This window comes from Ahaetulla prasina, chromosome 4, assembly GCF_028640845.1.
Source record: "Ahaetulla prasina isolate Xishuangbanna chromosome 4, ASM2864084v1, whole genome shotgun sequence".
Classification (NCBI taxonomy): Eukaryota; Metazoa; Chordata; class Lepidosauria; order Squamata; family Colubridae; genus Ahaetulla; species Ahaetulla prasina.
Window position 1 is genome coordinate 60,193,208 of NC_080542.1, and position 19,857 is coordinate 60,213,064.

Sequence of the window (19,857 nt, forward strand, 5' to 3'; positions counted from 1 at the left end):
TTTTTAGATTAGATTATGATTCATATCACGATTCATTGTAGTTGAAAGTATGTGACAAAATTTGAAAAATTACATAATTTTTTTAATAATTAGTTTTAATGTTTCATTGGTCATTTTCCTCTGGTAATATAAAGTGATACAAAACAATTTTGTTATTGTTTTTAAATATTAAATTTAATATAACAACTACTAATACTTGTATTAGTATTAGTATTGAACTTGAAGTCCTTTACTTTTATAACAAAAATATTTAAAAGAATTGGAAAACAACACTGGCTGGAAAAAGTAACACCACTGCAAAGAGTTTTGAAAAATATCTTCCACTGGATTTTATTTATATATGTTTTCATTTTTTTAGTTGGAGCATTTCTTTCTAACAGATAGCTTTCCCCATGAAATTGACTTTTTGATAGAATAATTGATTTTGGACATTTATAATCTACCATTTTATGAATGTACTTATATATCTCAACTATGCATGCTTTTTTAAAAAATGTTTTCTATGGTTCATTTTTATGGGTTTCTTGTTTTTGTTTTCTCCATGTAGTTGCATTGTTTTGCTGATCAATGTCTGTTTAAATAAAATGAAGTCTGCTAATGAGTTATCAAAAATAGTGAAAGAGTGCTGAGAACAGTGAGGAATTTGTTGCACTTGGCAAGAGGTGTTTATAACAAAGTTGGGTAGGCAATTGCTTCAGATGGTGTTGTTAAGGCTTGATTTTTTTCATAAAAGAAGCAGCCAACCATAACAAATTGTTTTCAACTTCTATTGTTTTGCTTTCTACCAATATGAAAAAGAAACACAATGTTCTTTGTGTTTTGCTACTTCCATTAAGCCTTTTATAACTATAAAGTCTTGCAAATTGTGTTCCGCCAATTTTATGAGCAAGCTTTTACTATATATACATTTTAAAACTTTTAAGGAAGCATTTTAACTCGTTTCACATGATCATGACTACATAGCTCTTCACTTCATTACAGAACAGCTGTTTGCCAAATCACCATTGCAAAAAAATGGGGCACACTGCTTTATACCTTTCGATAAAAGTGGGTTTTTTACCTAAATGCAATGGAGGCAGCTCATCCTGCACTCCCTCTCAGTCTTCCCTACTCACAACCAGCAGTCCACCAGCCTCTGGGAAGTTGAAATATCTTAGAGAATTATGCCAGTCTGTTTGTGAGTACTGAAGATAACTCGGAAGAGAGAAATCATTGTTCTTGCAACATTCTTCTTTAATCCTAACTTATTCTGAAGCTACTTATGTATTGACTAAATGGTATTTTATCTTATTGAAAGTCAGTGTGTGGTAATAGTTAAAGTTTTGGATTAGGAACAGTCCAAAATAAAGTTCTAGTTGAACTATTTTAAAATATTTTCACAAGTATTACTGCATCTTAAAATTTTCTAAATTTTTAAAATTTTCAAAATCTTTACTATACAATAGTACTTGTCAAACAGCAGTTCATCATCAACCAATTGTGAATCAGCAAAGGCTGATAAGGCTGCAAGAATAGTAACACAATGTAAGTCGTATATAAAGAGAGATTGAAGGAACTGGGACTATTTGGCACTGAGAAGATATGGAATACATGCACTCAGTTACTTTAAAATGTGGTATTGCTACATTTTCAAGTACCTGAGGAAGCTCAAGATTTGTATTTATCATGTTAAAAGATAATACATTGAATAATGACTTTAAGTGATAGGATTATACATTCAAGTTCAGTGAATCATAGAAAACAAGCAATTGACTGAAAGATAAACCAAAGCAATACAGTTTCCAAACCATGTTGATAAAAATACTTCAAAAGAGTAACCAATGGATTCCAACCTTCCAAGCCAAGAGTCCTATATATAATTTGTAAAGGATTATGTAGGAAAAGATACATTATCAGTCATGAATAATTACTTATATTTTCATAGAGAGAAAAAAACTCTGAATTAGGAATACAGTAATTATCCAATTCCTATCCTGGAATTAATATCTTAGTTATGTCTTAATATCATCCCTGATCTACATTCCTTCACTACTATGTTATAAAATTACTGCATTTATATTACTGTTATCTGATACTTTATCTGACATTTTTATGCCTTTTATGCCACATCAAACTGAGTTACAGTGCTAAATTGCATCCTCAAAGTTTGTTTGTTTATATTTCATATAAATACATTTCTGCTGCTAGTATAGTAATAATTTTTTAAATAGCAAAAGAAATTTAACTAAGAAAAGTTAAAATAGCCATCTTTACACATATCTTTTCAACTTTCAAAGGGAGGGAAAATCCACATTGTAAGAGCTGCTCAATAGTGTAATCAATAAGCCAATGAAATGTATTGTTAAGCATTAATATATAATAATGGGGTTTTTTGTCTCGCTGTTTATGTCAGGGTAGTCTCTGCAAAGCATCAAACAGGTTCCTGACAATGCCTAGCTGATCAGAAACAGTCCTGGCCATTTTCTGGCCATTCCCTTATTGTTGACAAGCAGAGACAGATAGTAATCAAAAGCATCCCACACAGTGCTCAGATTCAAATAATTTAACAACCTGTTAAATTTATTTATTTATTTGTTAAATAATTTAACAACCTGTTTGGGTGGGTGGGCTTGGCTGGGTGGGCATGTGACTGGGTGGGCATGGCCAACTTGATTGGTCTTTCCCTTAGGAAATTTCTCCTTAGTCCAACTCACAATAAAATAGCACTGTTCCAATATTTAGAATAGAATAACAAAGTTGGAAGAGACCTTGGAGGTCTTCTAGTCCAATCTCCTGCTTAGGCAGGAAACCCTATACCACTTCAGACAAATGGTTACCTCTTTTTTTAAAATTTCCAGTGTTGGAGCATTTACAACTTCTGGAGGCAAGTTATTCCACTGATTAATTGTTCTAACTGTCAGGAAACTTGAGGGGCTCTTAAAAAAAATGAGGGAGTTAATCTATTTTCCAAAACACCAAAAGGCACAACAAGAAACAATAGATGGAAACTAACCAAAGAGAGAAGCAACCTAGGACTGAGGAGAAATTTCCTAAGGGTGAGACCAATCAACCAATGGAATAGTTTGCCTTCAGAAGTTGTACTCCATCATTTGAGGCTTTCAAAAAGAGTGAGGGAAATACACCTGAAAAGGACAGTGCCAGGATCCACTAAACCAATGCAGAAAATTTAAAACAGCCATTTCCCTTTTTAAACAAATGTCAAAACCCCAAAATGCACCAGCTCAGAGGGAAACTAAGAGCAGCCGATCATGCTAATAGAAAGCCTGGGTGTACTGCAAAAACCCATTAACCCTTCCAAATCTATTCTAGGTTCTCTATGTTTTAAACTGGATGCTTCACAGCAGAAACAATACAGCTGGCAGGACCACAGCCTGTATGATCAAGCTGCATCATTGCCCACTCCTGTATCTTTTGCCCCCAGGAAGAAACAAGAAGTAGCCAACACTGCAGCAGCTATAAAGGGTCTTTGGGGAACTCCAGGGAGTGACAGCTGATTACAAAAGTGTTACTTAATACCCTTTATAATGAAAATGTTTGTAATCTTGTCCTTCTTCCTGAAGAGAAGAGGTTAATCCCATCCCTTGATGGTGATTGATGGGCTTCTCTTTCCTAATCCTGTCAGTTTCTGTTGTTTATTGACTTTATTCAAGGCATGTGTTGGTTGCATTCCAGCTGCAACTGTTAAGTGGTTCTTGGCTGTCTGCCCGGAGCTATTAACGGAAAGGAGAGAGAAGAGAAAAAAAACAACCACTCTTGCACTTTATTTTCAACTGGTTCTCTAAACTGTACAAGAAATGGTTTGGGCAAACTGGTGAAAACCGGCTGAATGCCACCACTAATCCCACATGGTGTATCTGCTCATTCTAGAAGAGTTTAATCCTTCCAAAAAAACCAAAAACTGTCTATCTGCAATTATGATAGTAAATACCACTGCCTTCTCTGGATTCAGTTTTAATGTTTTAAATGTGATTCAGTTTAAACAAATGTAAAAGTCATGTACATTGGGACAAAAACCCCTAACTTTACATATCCCCTGATTTGAGACCAGAGATTTGAGACGTCTGTAACTGATTGGGGGCAGGGAATCTTGGTGTTATTATTGATGATTTTATGAATATTTTGACTCACTGCAGATGTTGTAAAAAAGACAATTTCAAACCAGGAAGGAAAAGGACTGAAAACAAATTGGTCAACATGGCAAATCCCATATATGCATATATCTATGGGTACATTTGCCCATGAAATATTGGATACACTTCTGATGATCACAATTGAAAAACTAAAAAAAGTGCAAGAAAAAAAATAAAATGATAGTGGAATTATCATTATCCCTTCTATGTGAGAAAACGCTGATGGAGAGTTTTCAGCTAAAAAATGACTCAGGAATATATGATCAAGGTTTATAAAACATGTATGCATGGAAAATGTGGATGGTTAATCCAGGGAAGATTATTAAAGTTTAGAATATACCAAATACATTTCTTTTTAATATATTGTATAATAAATGAGGTTAATAATCACATGGAGAGTGATGATGTACACAGCAGACAGTTCTACTGAGAGTAGTTAATTTGGAAATGTAATGTTATTACCAGTTTAGAGAAGGATGTTTTCAATAGCTGCTTGAGTATAGGATTATTTAATGCCTTTGTCTGTAGTAGAACATGGCACTGAAAACAAGGGCTCAAATATTGGCCTATTAATATTCCTTCAAATATACAAAATATGTAATATATGTCCACATAATTTTTTCCTGTCTTTATAGATGTCTCAAAGTTCATTGCAACTTGAAGTAAAAAAGCAAAAGAGACGTGCTCCTCTTCCACCGCCTCCTAAAATACCAACCAGATACAATGAACTTCAAAATAAAAGAGAAAGTACAATTGGTAAGGGCGACTAGTTTTGAAACTAGTGCATGTAATCTTTGCTGCTTTTCAGATTGTGTGCTGCATCAACAGTAATCCTAAAATGTATCCCAGTTTACAAAATATTACTATTAACATAACAGAATGAAAGTCTGGAAACAATGAAGTATTTGATCATGTATTTTTTTGATAGTAATGTTATTAAAATTTTAATTCAAAATATTTTTTGAATATTTAATTCAAAAAAAAAAAAAGAAGAAACAGTGCAGAAAAATAGAAAGAAAACAAGGATATAGTTTCCTTCTTCCTTCATCACAGGTATAAACAATTTTAGTAACTTACCACCTTTCCTTAAAATATAACCAGTTATTATTTCTCATAATCCATTTCTTATCTATAAACAAATCTTTCCAGCTTTCACTCCTGATCAGCAAAAGTCCACCAAGGGTTACCAGAGACAACAATATATCTATTTGAATAGATAATGATCAGATGAACCACTGTTTATTTTTAACAATCTTGATCTTTAGTGCCTTCAAATAATATCCTAGAACTTGATTTTTTAATTTTTTTCTCTGTCCTTCCTCACAAAGTTCTTCAAAGCTTAACATGTCTTTCTTGCAAATCGGTTTAATGCATAAACCTTTATAAGTATGTGCAAATTTTTATGATGAATATTAATACTTAAGGTGCCTTAAGCACTTTTTTGCACGTTTGAATATATATTTGAAATACATTATGTGTTAATATAATATTTCAGTACAAGACTTATTCTCAACAAAGGTGACAAATGATTTGCATTCTTTGAGTATATAATTAACTACCATATTTTTCGGAGTATAAGATGCACCGGACTATAAGACACACCTACCATTTTTGATGAGGAAAACAAGAAAAAAAAATCTGCCTCTGCCTCTGCCTCTCAGCAATTTTGCCTAGTTACAGCAAATAGCCTGCTTTACTTTCATCTTTGTTTTCAGCATAGCTTGATTAGCACAAGAAAAAAAACCTGCTCCCAGCAATTTACCTCCTTGCAGCAAGCAGCAGAGGCCCGCGCAGCAATAGGCAATGGCAATCCCTGCAGCATGAAACAGCTGAGAGTCGGGAGGCCGATCCAAGGGACAATCAACTTGTGCTAATTAGGCTGTGCTGAAGCCGATTTACTTCAGGTGATTTTTAAGAATTTACTTCCTTGAAGTAAATTGATGGGAGGCAGAGGCCAAAGGATGGGGGCCAGTGAGTGGGTGGGGCTACATTTGATGTAAAAGATACACCCAAATTTTCACCCCCTTTTGAGGGGGGGGGAAAGATGCGTCTTATACTCTGAAAAATACGATAAGTAGGAATTGGCATGTTTTACTTAATTAGACAAAGTCATAATATTTGAACAGTATTTATTGAATAGTATTTATTGATTGGAAAGTTCTTAGTTAACACTAATATTAAAATATTAAGATCCATGAATATGGATAAAATTAACTGATTTAAACATTTTGTGACCTTTTCTCATCCACCAAAACACGGGAAACAACATCAAAAAATTCTCCACATATCTGAAACTCCCATTGTTAGGCAGTTTATACAACTTGTAGAAAAAAATAACAAATTATTCTGGCACAAATGTTGCATTTGGCTAAAAATTTAACAAGCTTTATGAAGCTGAACATTTTCTAATGATTATTTAGATTTATGTTCAATGAACTTAACTATCTTTTTAAATCTGAGATATGTTTTCAGTCAATCAATCAATCAGAATAGAGCTGGAAGGGACCTTGGAGGTCTTCTAGTCCAACCCCCTGCTCAAGCAGGAGACCCTATTCCAATTCAGACAAGTGACTGTCTAGTCTCTTCTTAAAAACCTCCAGTGATAAAAACCCCACAATTTCTGAGGGCAAGCTGTTCCACTGGTTAATTGTTCTCACTGTTAGGAAGTTTCTCCTTAATTCCAGGTTGCTTCTCTCCTTGATTAGTTTCCATCCATTGTTTCTTGTCCTGCCCCCTGGTGTTTTGAAAAGTAAGTTGATGCCCTTCTCTTTGTGGCAATCTTTTAAATACTGGAATATTGCTATCATGTTCCCCAAGTCCTTCTTTTCTCTAGCCAAACTCAAATCCTGCAAGTGTTCTTCATATGTTTTTGTCTCCAGGCCTTTAATCAGTTGCTCTATTCCCTCATCTAAGTCATTTATGAAGATATTGAAGAGTAGTGGGTCTAAAATGGAGCCTTGTGGTACTGCTTACTTCTCTTCATGCAGAGGTAGTACCTATAAGGATGACTCATTGAGTACAGTTTATCAGCCAGTTATAAATGCATCTAGTGATTTACATTTACTTTGTTGAATGCATTTAAGATCTTCTATGATACCTTTGGTTTTATATCAGGATCCTAACAGTTGGAGTTCAAGCACAGATATGGGACAGAGACAGCTTTAGTGGTTTTGTGTGATGACCTGTCCTGGTTCTCAATCTTTCAGCAGCTTTCATTATCATCAACCATGATATCTTTTTGCACCAATTGCAGTAATTGAAGGCACTGTTCTGCATTGCTTCCACTCTTTCCTCTGTGATCAGTTCAGTGGGTGATAGTCAAAGGACATAGATTCTCCCATGGGATATCCTAGGAATCAGCACTTCCCTCCCCCTTCATGTACATGAAGCCTCTGAGGGCAGTAATCCAGCACTTTGGAGTCTGATATAAATATGCTGATGATACACCCTATTATATATGGCAACTCCAAATTGGGCTGGAGATGCCATCAAAGTCTTGTTTCTATGTTTGGAGGTTATATGAGCCTGGCTGGGAGAGAATAAGTTTAACAAAACCTAGTAAGTTGATGGTACTGTTTGTAATATTGTACTGATTCACTCCCTCATCACCACACATTTAGACTACTGCAACATACTCTACATTTAATGATGATGTAGAAACTTTACTTTGTGTAAAATTGTAGTTGACCATTTAGCACATACCCTATTGCACTTGTTTTCAGATGCTGCACTGACTTCCTATTATTTTCCAAGTACAATTAAAAGTGCTGATATCAACCTATAAATTACTTTATGGCTTGATACTTGATTATCTGGTAGATCACAGCTATTCATTAAAGGTGGCCTGTCCACTCTGCCTATGCCAGACGAAGCATCTGTTGCCTCACATTTTTGGAAAGTTAAGAGGCCAAAGCCCAGAAACACTGTTTATAATGATAGAGCCAACTCTTTAGAGAGCTTTTGTGACCAGATGTAGATATTTTATTTCAGTTTTATTTGTCTCACTTTCTATATGTCTTGTTAGCAGCTAAGAGTTTTGTGATCATGGTGGCACACAAATAAATAAATAAAGAGAATTACAAGTGTAATTTATTGGTTTGTACATTTTTTGGTTATGTTGGCAGTAATATTTTAATGAAATATTTTATTTTAAGGAATTATGTATAGCTCATATAAGCTATATGAACTATACAAAATTCCTTAGATTATATGACAGTTGTAGATATATGAATGGCTTTTTCTGTGTTTTGTGTGTATGCTAATTACAAAGGTCAGGTAGAGAATAATACTTGTTAAAAAGAGATTAACAATAGATTATTTCAAATGACTCACAACCAAATATTTCATTTTAAGGAAGCAATGGTAAATGGCACACTAACTTTTCATGTTGTAATATGGTTATGCCTGCTTTGGAGTTTCAGATTTCCTTGAAAAATACATTAAAACTGACAAACAGCTAATACTTTGGAGTAGCAATGTCCAAACACTAATCAGAAGGTGATTATGATGTAAATTACTGCAAAGCAGTGTACATTAGAGCAAATGTGATAGGCATCTGATTTGATGATAAAAGTAACTAGTGAATTCCAATTGATTCCCCTATAGGTAATGAACAGCAAGTGCCTCAAAAGCCTCCTAGAGGCAACACACGAGATCCACCCCAGTTAGTGCTTCCCCCACCCCCATCATACCCTCCTCCTGACAAAGCTTCTATGGACTCAGCTGCATTGTACCATGAAGCAGATGTTACAGACCCAACCCAGTTGGTATCTAAAAGTATGTTTGAAAAATTGCCTATTTCTCTTTCTTTTCCAGACTTTCCTCTGTTCTGTTTCCAGTCATATATGTGTTTTCCTTATCAATCTTGTTTCCTTTTAAAATTCTTAAATGTATCATATGAACTTGAGTAATATATTGAGTCAATCATGCCATTATCTTAAATGACTACTTTTTTGGAAGTAGTCATTTAAGATAATGATTTCAGATATGACATTTTTGGCATTTGGATGGCAAGACCTGAGTTCAATGTTTCATTTTATGTAACTATTTATTTTTCTTTCTTTTATGGAATTTTATAGGCCATTTCTTCATTTCTCATGAAGATAATAGTTTGGTGTTATGGTGCTAAATGGCCCTAATGCAGCTTAGGAAGCTGAATTATAGAACCACTAATTTTTTTTCCAAATCCTGATTTTCCATAGAGTATAACAATATTTATTTTAAAAATAATGTTGAATCAATGCAAGGAGCATATAAGAGAAAAGAGCAGTTCTCCCAAGCAACAATTAATCTAAAAAGAAAAAAGAAAATTGTAAGAAATGTATATTTGAGTTATTTGTAATTGAAATGTTAAAACATAATCACATTTGCAGTTTGGAATATAACGAATGGGAAAAGGAAAGAGAAAGAGATAGTTTACAAACAGGCTATTACTGGATTTCTTGTGGCTTCTGGACAATTTTATAATATGTGGTCAGTGACCCAAAATGACCATTTGTTTGCAGAGACACAGTCTGCTAACTACCTAGAGTCATCATTTCCCAATATCAGCAACTTTAAAGATGTGTGAATTTCAAATCCCAGAATATGCACCAGCTAGCCGTGCTGACTGGGGAATTCTGGGTATTAAAATGCATTCATCTTAAAGTTCCTTAAAGATGACCTGAGCTAATGAAGAGGATGAATGAAGGCAACTAGTGAGCTTTCTGCAGCAGTGACCTCTTCCTAGAATCAGTGGTGACAGTTTTAAAAACATGAGAAGACTCTGTTTGCTATAGAGGACAATCCATTGTCTCAGCTGCCAATTACAGACTCAGGAAAAAAATATTTCCAGGTACTTAAATGACAATTAGTAAAGAATTCGTTTTGAGCTACCTGGAAAATCTTATCAATAGGCAGAGAGTAGGCAAGAAGCCCCAATTTATCCTGGTTAATCCTAATATATACCTCAAATGGAAATTAAATAAAAAGAGAACCCCCATTCCAGCCATTTATCTCAGAAGATAGAGTTTGGACCCTTATGGCCACTGTTTGTCCCATTCATTGACCCCTTGATTCATTGAATATTGACAACACAACTTTCTATTTCTCACATAATTAAAATGAAATGAGGTATGATTTCTGCATGCTGGTCTACTGCTGAAGTTCGTACATGTGATTTATCAAGTACTGAGCATCCGCATCAGACTTTGCAAGGGTTTCTGTGGCATATTTAATTAACTGAATAATCTGTGTATCATTTGAAATGGTATAGCTAGCTACCTTCTGATTACTCTCATACCTGCCTAGGAGTTTGCAGTCTTAAAGTAGTATCCAACTGGAACTACAATTCATGTTAAATCAGATATGATTTGCAACCAAAGTCATAAGTGAAGCCAAGTGACCAGTGGAAGATGGGATTGGAGAAGGGCTTATCGGTCACCTTCAGTTCTTGGTTAATTTTACCTGCCACCTGTTTGCTATTGTCTCCCTGAATGCAGCAGCACCTAAAACATACAGAGAACTGCTAGCAAATCAGAGCTCTGTTATTAGCCAGTGCATAACTACTTTATCCTGCCTTCCTCAGCTTTATGCCTATGTTTTTCACCCCTTCAAAAAATTAAAAGGAAATAAATATGTTCTGTTCAAATACAGTTCTGCCTTGTTAACATTTGGATCTTTAAATGTTTTGCACCCAAATCCCACATAACCCATCCATGGGTAGATTTTTCTGTTTTAGTTTACTAATATGGTTTCTTCTATTCTTCTAGCCCAGTGGTAGTCAACCTGGTCCCTACCGCCCACTAGTGCGCGTTCCAGCTTTCACGGTGGGCGGTAGGGGTTTTGTCTGATACTGAAGCACTTTCCTTTTTTTAAATTTAATTGACTTTTAAAAAATTTTCATAGCAATATTTAAAGACATTTTCATTAGGTTTTCATAAAATTCCCCGTGACCATTTAAATTTCTGAAAATATACTATTTGTATCGCCCGCGCATAAGTTTAGTTCACATTACGTAAGTGAAACTAAATGGCGCTGTAGTGCGACTGCAAACAAAAGAGACTCATCCCAGAATAGCTCGCGCATCTCCCCTCCCCACCCAGCTGTAACAGAAAAGCAGAGCTGGTAGCCGGCATCCCCCGCAAACCCAATCCACGATGCGCGAGAGGCATGCACAGACGATGATTCACGTCGCATTACTGCAGAATTGGTGGGTGGTTAGAAAATTTTACTACTAACAGATACAAAAGTGGGCAGTAGGTATAAAAAGGTTGACTACCCCCGTTCTAGCCTAATATCTGATTTTGATCAAACTTTCACTTTGTGAAGATTTGTTACAATTCATACATTTATTGCATGTATAGTTGCCAAGGTTTGTTTTAATTAACAGCCCCAGTTTGTTTTAATTAACAGCCCCAGTTAACTAGTTGTGAAGTATATCAAACTAAGGTTAGTAGAATTTATTTTAAGATAAATGTATTTAAGAGGTAGCATAACACTATTTGTGTCTGCTCAGGAGTAAATAGATACAGGATTGTAGCTAGTGAGTAATCACTATAAATTAGGACCATTGGAAATATTTCAAAACATGATTCTATTTGGCCACAAGAACCCTATTTGTAGAAATATACCCGAGGTTGCATGTGCTTGAGTTATGTTCTTGCTGGCAGCAATAACCTCAGAGAATGAGTCACACTTTCAGCTATGCTGTTGTTGTTATTTGATTTTTGCTCTTCTTGAGAGTTCCCAGGGTAGTTTAGAGCAGGGTATCACCAACCTTTCGGACCTCAGGGACCACTAAATTCATAATTTTAAATCCCGTGGACCACTAATATGATCTGCCTAATGACTGGCTCGGTGGCTAGGTGCTCATGTGACTGGGTGGGTGGTCCAACTCAATGTCATTCACATGGAGGGGTGCCTTGCCAGCCTCTACTCACCCCTCCCCTCCCAGCCACTCCTCACCTCCCCAGGCTCCTTAGGGCCTCAACAGGAAGGAGTTGTCGGAGCTAAGCAGCCACCATGAGAAATAGTTGGCAAAACAGTTGGCTTAGTTCAAATTGGATCTGACTGAGAAGGAGGCTCAGCAGAAGCACCTCACTGAGGACTAGGAGCATAGGCTTTCCAAGCAGAGGGAAGACCTGCGGGAGTGCAAGCCAGGTATGGTGTCTTTTGGCTGAGCGAGCTGAGATGGTCAGCCAGTTCCAGGCTATGATGCAGTCCCACTGGAACAAGGCCCTCTGGCTTTTTGCCACTGCTTCCCCTCCAACCTTCACCAAAGTCCTACACCAGGAGGCCGAAGCAGACCCCAAGTCAGAATTTCTACCCCCCCCTCCGACCCACACAAGGGGGAGACTCTCTGCAGCAACTCAACTATTCATTACACATATCCGGCCCAGGGGCCATGGTTTGAGGAACCCTGATTTAGTGCAATTAAAAAAAATGCAAATAATTTTTCTGAGGACCACCAAAATTTTCTTGTGGACCACCAGTTGGTGACCATGGGTTTAGAGTATAGTTGTGTGTATGTGTATACACAAAGTAAGGTATATAACAAGTGCATGCTTTAATTATGTATATTGATTTTGTCCAAGAATGTTACATTTATAATTGCTAGTCTTTTGTGAACAAAGATCCTAAAAAGATCTTTCACCCCTTTGTGAATATGTATTATATTGAAATGTAATATATTACAGCTGTGCGTTTTAAAAAGTTTATTTGGACAGAATATAAATTATTCTTCAAGGATGCTTCCCTACTTTTACTATTAGCTTCATTAGAAGCTCTTGAACATCTAAAAATATACTTGGTTATAGTAGTATATATTCCTAGATTAGTAAATTAGGAGTGTGCCTTAAAGTATTTTAAATTTTTAATGCATTATTTGCTTTTTTCCCCAACAGTTTATTGTTGTGCATCATTTCCTTCACCTTCCAAGCCCATCTGATACAGTTTGGCTCTTGCTATGGTCTCCATCTTTCTGAAAACTGTTGCCTCTGCTGCCTTATCTATCTTTATGTTGCCTTTTCTCTTCATATGGAAAAACATTCTTCTTACATGAATGACATTTTCAGATATCTTTTTTCATATATGTTATTATTTTGCAGTGACAAATGTTTTCAGCTGCATATATGTTTATGAAACAAATTCTTCCAGGATTTAGTGTATGCATGCTTTTTTTTTAACTACTTAGATGGAGGACATTTCTCAGTTTTGTTGTTGAAGTTGAACAATTACATTTATGCTGTTTTTTTCTTATCCTTCTCTTTTCAAGTATACATTTACTACTATACATTGTGCTATATCCATATAGATTTCATTTGTATTGTTCTATGCAATTGGGCACGCCTTATTGAAGCAATATAATGAATGATACAAGGGGCCTTGTGTTAGTTTTCCAATGAGCTCAGAAAAGTATATAGATAAAGTGATGCAGGCTTTTAACTTTTTCAGGATTAATTCTAAGTAGACAATAGACAACCCATGGGTCACTATTTAAGAAATATTCCTCATCAGATTCCTCAGTGCCATCAACAGTGGCAGAGTTTTTAATATACGTGAAAAGTTCTTAAAAATTCAGGGAGATACTCCGACATGTATCTGCCTTAAAAGTTGTCCATATTGAACTGTATGTCACAGACAAATATCGGGGGTTGACCACAGGAAATGTTCGATGATATTTTCTTTATGTATTTATATTATGTTCTTAAGATCATTTTTATATCATAAGATTGTTTATAAAGTTTGCTAAATTTCAGTTCCATGGGACTCTGGGATCCTGTAATTTAGATCCATTCTGTAAGTTTTGCCATTTGAGTCACCCTGGTTAGAAAGATTTTGCCTTATGATGAACTGTTTCACCCAGTTACAGTTTACAAACACAGGAGTTTTAATAGTATATAAATAAATGGTTATACACTTGGCTCAAGCAAGATCTGTTTGTGTAGGATTACATTCCTGCCTGCTTATATAGGAATCAATCTCATTGATTCCAATGGATTTATCTCAGAATTTTACTATGAAACTTTAAACCCTTGCATACTCAACATAAACTTCATTCAGAATAGTAAGATTTATTTCTGAATAGAGTTGCAGAATTAATATGTTGAACATAGCAGTTGTTTTCATGTCACATGAATAAGATCAACTTGCTTGGCTTCTGCCAGTCGGAACCAGCTTCTACAGTTTGCTCAGCATGATCTATCAACCTCACAAGGGATTCGAATTAAAAGCTACAGATGTTGAAGTAAGTTCAAATGGGAACTGTCAAAGATAGTACATTAACGGACAATTCAATCACAAAAATGCTTCAAAATGTTGCCTTATGATGTATAAAGTAAGTCACAGGATTTAATGGCATGTGGGAATGTCCTTAGGAGATTGGGTGAAGTGATGCTGCCCAAGGAACAATCCTAAATTTCGACTGTAAAAGTGATGGCACAAGAATTGTACTTTCTGACTTGCAAGATTGATGTCACCCTTATCAGATAGACCAGACAGAAAATACGGCCAGATAAACTAATTTTACTTTATTTTAAGGTACATTAACAGAATCTTGTAAGCCTGAAATTACAGTTCTCCCACTATCACCTTTACAGCAGAATAGCAGTGAGTCACTTTTGAGCCTGTTGCTCTGTTCACTAGGCAGCTATAGGCTATGCTCCCTCTTATCCGACCATTCCCTAGGCAGCATATCTTCAGATCAATCCCACAACCACTACATAGGAAGATATGCAGAAGATATAATATATTAGACTAATTCATTACCTTTCCTACTTCGCATACTCTTATTGCATATAAGTATCTTGTTGCAGTTCTATTACCATATGATAAATTAAATGTGTTTCTGAATCAAATACTTTCTCAACTGTTTGATGACAAATCTAATTCAATAGAGTTCTTTTTTGTATTAGTTTGAGAAATAATGTTCATTACTTTTTGTGTGTATTTCTGAAAGCAATTTTTATTTAATAGAATTGTTCATTTTAAGCACCAATATTTATATAAAAAGCTATAAACGTGAACTTTATATATAGTAAAAGAACAGAAATAATGTTCAAACATATATTGTGCATTCAAAAGGTTACATATGATTTTTTTCATATTACTCAATATGCTGCATTGATTTCAAAAACTTGCTCTTTTTAAAAAGTCACTTGTATCTTTGTTAATTTCTAAACATCTAGCAAGCAGCATAATTTCCATTTATGTTCAAATGGAAATTTGCTCTCTATATCGGATGGGATATTATTAAAGCCATAGCAGTTTTAATTTATAATACAAACATCTTTACTACTGGCATTTTATGTTCTATTTCCCAATATGTTAAAGAAATGTATCAACAGTTTTCAGAGTAGTGTAAAGTCAAAACCTTGTACTGAGATCAGTATATTCGGAAAGCCTCTATTTTCAGCATTAGACTGAAGATAAATCTCATGTTAACTAAGGAGAAATATATATGTAAGATTTCTCCTGCCTTTTCTTCAATTTCTTCTGTACTCTGTCATATATGTTACTCAGAGCTGTGCAAAGGAGATAATTCTGAGCTAGAATACATGCAGTTTGTATGCCCTTACAAGTATCAAAGAAGGAAGAAAAGTTTTTCTTATTTGGGTAAGAATTTAAATTTACTAGGACCTTTCTTCCTAAGAGTATAACTCAATGGTATCTCATGTCTTAGCAGTTAACCAAACCTCAGGGTCAGAGGATAAAATGTTTTAAGTCAGTGGTAGTCAACCTGGTCCCTACCGCCCACTAGTGGGTGTTCCAGCTTTTATGGTGGGCAGTAGGGGTTTTGTCCAATGCTGAAGCACTTTCCTTTTTTTAATTTAATTGACTTTTAAAAAAATTTTCATAGCATTATTTAAAAACATTTTCATTAGGTTTTCATAAAATTCCCCGTGACAATTATATGCTTTAACTTGCTGTAACTCTGCTTTATAAATTTTATAAAGTAAAGTTACTTCCCTACTTTATAAAACACCATTACTGTGGAACCGGTGGGTGGTTAGAAAATTTTACTACTAACAGAGATACAAAAGTGGGCGGTAGGTATAAAAAGGTTGAATACCCCTGCTTTAAATGAAAGTAATTTTGTTTATTAAAGGAACAGGCCAACAGTTTTGTTCTCGTGTTCTCTAATTTTCTATCACCAGGAAAATTAACAATCCTCAGTACTGTATGTAGACATTAAGTTTACATATCTGAACTGCAAAATCTAGATAGCAGCAAAGAGACATAGAAAAAATTAACTCTGTGATACCATGTTGTAATTTTGCAGCCCAGATATGATGGGCATTCAGAATCAAATCCCTTATGATAACCCAGAAATAACATATGTCCTAGTTGTTGTTTATTACAAATTAATTAATTACCATTAGTATATTAAAATTAATAAATTTCAGTTTTGATTTCATTCCAATCACTATCTTATACTTGGTTCACTATTTTACTCAAATAGCATATGATAAATAGGTGAATTGATTTTTGAATAGAATACCTATTTACTGAGAGCCAGTTTGATAAATTGTTTAAAGTAGCAGGTTAAAAATTGGGAGTTTGTGAGTCCTAATACCACCATAGACACAAAGCCACTTGGGTGACCTACTTCCAGTTTTGCCTATATTATCAAATGTTTATTTACGCAGTCATGCAAAACAGTTTTAGCAAAAGTTGTTTTTGTGTTTAAGTTTTAATAGCAACATTATCAGTTATTACCTGATTTCGTCATTAGCCTTTAGATGGAAAGTTGAGGTTAGGCCATCTTTACCCAGGACATGTAATATTTGTTTTTATTCTTTTATTTTGTTTTAATAAGAAAAAGAAAAGCATTTAAACAGAGCAAAGGGGGTATATATGCTAAAATAAAAAGGAAAGATGGGAAATTTACTTCTCCAAAGCTGAAGATTATCGTAAAAGAATTTTTATTTGTTAATTTGAAAGCATGTGGCTATTATAATTTTGTTTATTTGTAGCTGACCATGTACTTTTCTTAATATATAATCAAATAAATGCATTCTAAACAGAAAAATAACCCTCAATATTTTCTTTATCTAATCCAATAAATATGAATTTTACTTTAAATGTCCAAGAAATACCATTGCAAATCTGTTAATATGCCTGAGAGAAAATGGTATACAAATGCTAATTGTGTAGGGCAGTGATGGCTAACCTTTTTGCTGTCGTGTGCCAAAAGCGGCGAAAGCATGAGGGGGTCGCGTACACGCATGCCCACACCCATAATTCAATGCTCCCCGCCCCCCATGCATGCATAAGCGACCTGCCCGCACTCCTCCCATTTTTGACACGTGATGTCACGGTGGGACCAGAAGGCCCATTTTTCGCCTTCCCCAGGCTCCAGAGGAATGTCAGGAATACACTTAGAAAATGACTTGCTTTGCATATAAAGTGGTTACTGTCTCAGGCATGTGTAGGCATAAAAGACTCATTATTTATTTAATTTATTTATTAGTTTGTCAAACATGTACAAGATAGCAAGTATGAATATGAACATGGACATGAATGAAGGAAATGAATATAAATAAATGGGGACGGTAGGACAGGGACGGTAGGCACGCTGGTGTGCTTATGCATGCCCCCTTTATGGACCTCTTAGGAATGAGGTGAAGTCCAAGGTAGACAGTTTTAAGATTGAAGCTGTGAGGGTTTGAGGATGTAACAACAGTAGGGTAGAACATTCCAGGTGTTGACTCTGTTGCTGAAGTCGGATTTTCTATTATGGGAATAGTCTAATAGGTACCTACTTTGGAGAATGCTGCAGGTGAGGGAGAAAAAAGAATTACTTGCAACTATACTTGGTGGCTTTATTGCAGGTTATAGGAAATTCCATAGCTCATGTACAAAATGGGCATGTCTAAGACCTTTCAATGAGTGGTTTACTGTCCAAAGTGCATGCTGAAGAGGCTAGTTAAGAGATCAGCTGGCACACTCAGTGGTCAAGGAGTTCAGGCTGCTATCTCCTCTGAAAAGTCTATGAAATTCCTCAGGGACTATTTGCTTAAACTACCAGATCTTCCTTTCCTATGTTATGAAATTGTGATGTGCTGATGGATATGATGCTGTGCCTAGTGGAGGTACTATTATTTACTATAGTTAGGGATTTTCAGAATACAAGGCAGGAGTATAGTGGAGGACAGTCTTTTTAATTGCTGTAACAGAGCAATAGAGAGAACCGTGTAGTACACAGAAGATCAATTCATGCTTCTTGACAGTCTGAACTGTCAGCTAATGAATTGTTGAGACAGTGCAGGGTGTGACTTTGGCTTAAGAAAGGTCACCTTTTAAAATTGCTTACTCTTTGTTATAGGAAGTCCATGGTGTTAAATGTCAAAAAGATCTTCAGGAAATCTTGCAAAAAAGAGAAGGCTGAGAAAGGCTCCTTTCCTTTATAGTGTTAGTAAAAGAGTTTGTTTACTGAGTAATTTTGGCAAGTGCTGTGGAGATTATTTTCATGATCTTTCACTCTAGGTAGCTTAGCAAATGCTGCAGGCAATCATTAAGTTACCCATTTTGGAAACTTCTTAGATATAGAATAATAGGGTTGGAAGGGACCTTGGAAGTCTTCTAATCTCATCTCCTGCTCAAGCAGATCTTATGCCATTCCAGACAAATGGTTGTCCAATCTCTTCTTGAAAGCTTCTAGTGATGGAGCAGCTAAATTTCTATTCTACTCATTAATTGTTCTCGCTGTCAGGAAATTTCTCCTTGGTTCTAGATTGGAGAAATTCCCTGGACAATTAGAACAACTAAATTTTAGACGGATCCTCTTTCACAATATTAACTAAAACAATAATTAATTTGCATAAATTAATTTAGAGAACAATTAATTGTTCTCTAATCTCTTCAGACAATAGATCTCTTTTACAATAGTAGCTATAACAATTCATGCAAATCTGGCTCTTCCTTTCAAGAAAGCTAATAAGTTTTCTTTATGACATAACTTGTTTTGCCAAATGGCTTTGCAATTTATTTTTAAATTTAAAAATATTTTTAGAAGCCAGTGGATTGTTTCCTGAGATAATGGATTGTTGCCCATTGATACTATACTGTCTAATCCTGGTTTGTGTAGATGATACAAACTTTTGGCATAATAAATGTGAGGAATTTATGGATACTATGAGACTGTTGTTAAAATCATATGTAACTCGACTTGCCCAGATAATGTTAGCACAAGTCTCTTCAACTGTTCCACTGACAGAGGAAGAACATCAAAATGTAAATGTGTTTTAAATTTCTATTTAATTCATTTAATTTTTATTTTTATTCCTTTAGGAATTTCAGTATGATATTAAAACAATTTCTTAATTTAATTGTAAAGAATTTTATTGTAAAGAACCTCAGCCTATACCACTTAAATTACGATAATACTCAATTCAGCTTCTCATCCTTTCTTCCCACTTTTGTTATATTCTTCTGAATATAACAAAAATGGCCATATATGCAGTACATTTCCCAACAAATAACATACTAGAAGTAATAATTTTAATAAAATATTTCAGAAGTATGAAATACTAAAATACTAATAATTCTGTTTCTTTCACCCATATTTTTTAAAGAATGCATGTAAGATATTTAAAAATCTTCAATAATAGAATTCATGAGATCAGTTATGGTAAATTAGTATGGAAAAGCATTTAACATAGTGGTTAATGGTTTTGACTTCGTATGCCAATGGATGTTATTTACATTTCATATTCTTTCTTAAGAAATAGAGTTACTAGTTGCAGTC

The 19,857-nt window shown here is 35.0% G+C and overlaps 1 protein-coding gene across 1 annotated transcript in view; it reads left to right on the forward strand.

The window, feature by feature from the left end:
* COBL (cordon-bleu WH2 repeat protein) overlaps nt 1-19,857 on the forward strand; it is a 91,106-nt gene that overhangs the window by 49,086 nt on the left and 22,163 nt on the right. The window contains exons 9-10 of the mRNA XM_058183069.1: nt 4,766-4,886; nt 8,736-8,906. Of these exons, the coding sequence (XP_058039052.1) occupies nt 4,766-4,886; nt 8,736-8,906 (292 nt within the window). The remainder of the gene's footprint in view (nt 1-4,765; nt 4,887-8,735; nt 8,907-19,857) is intronic.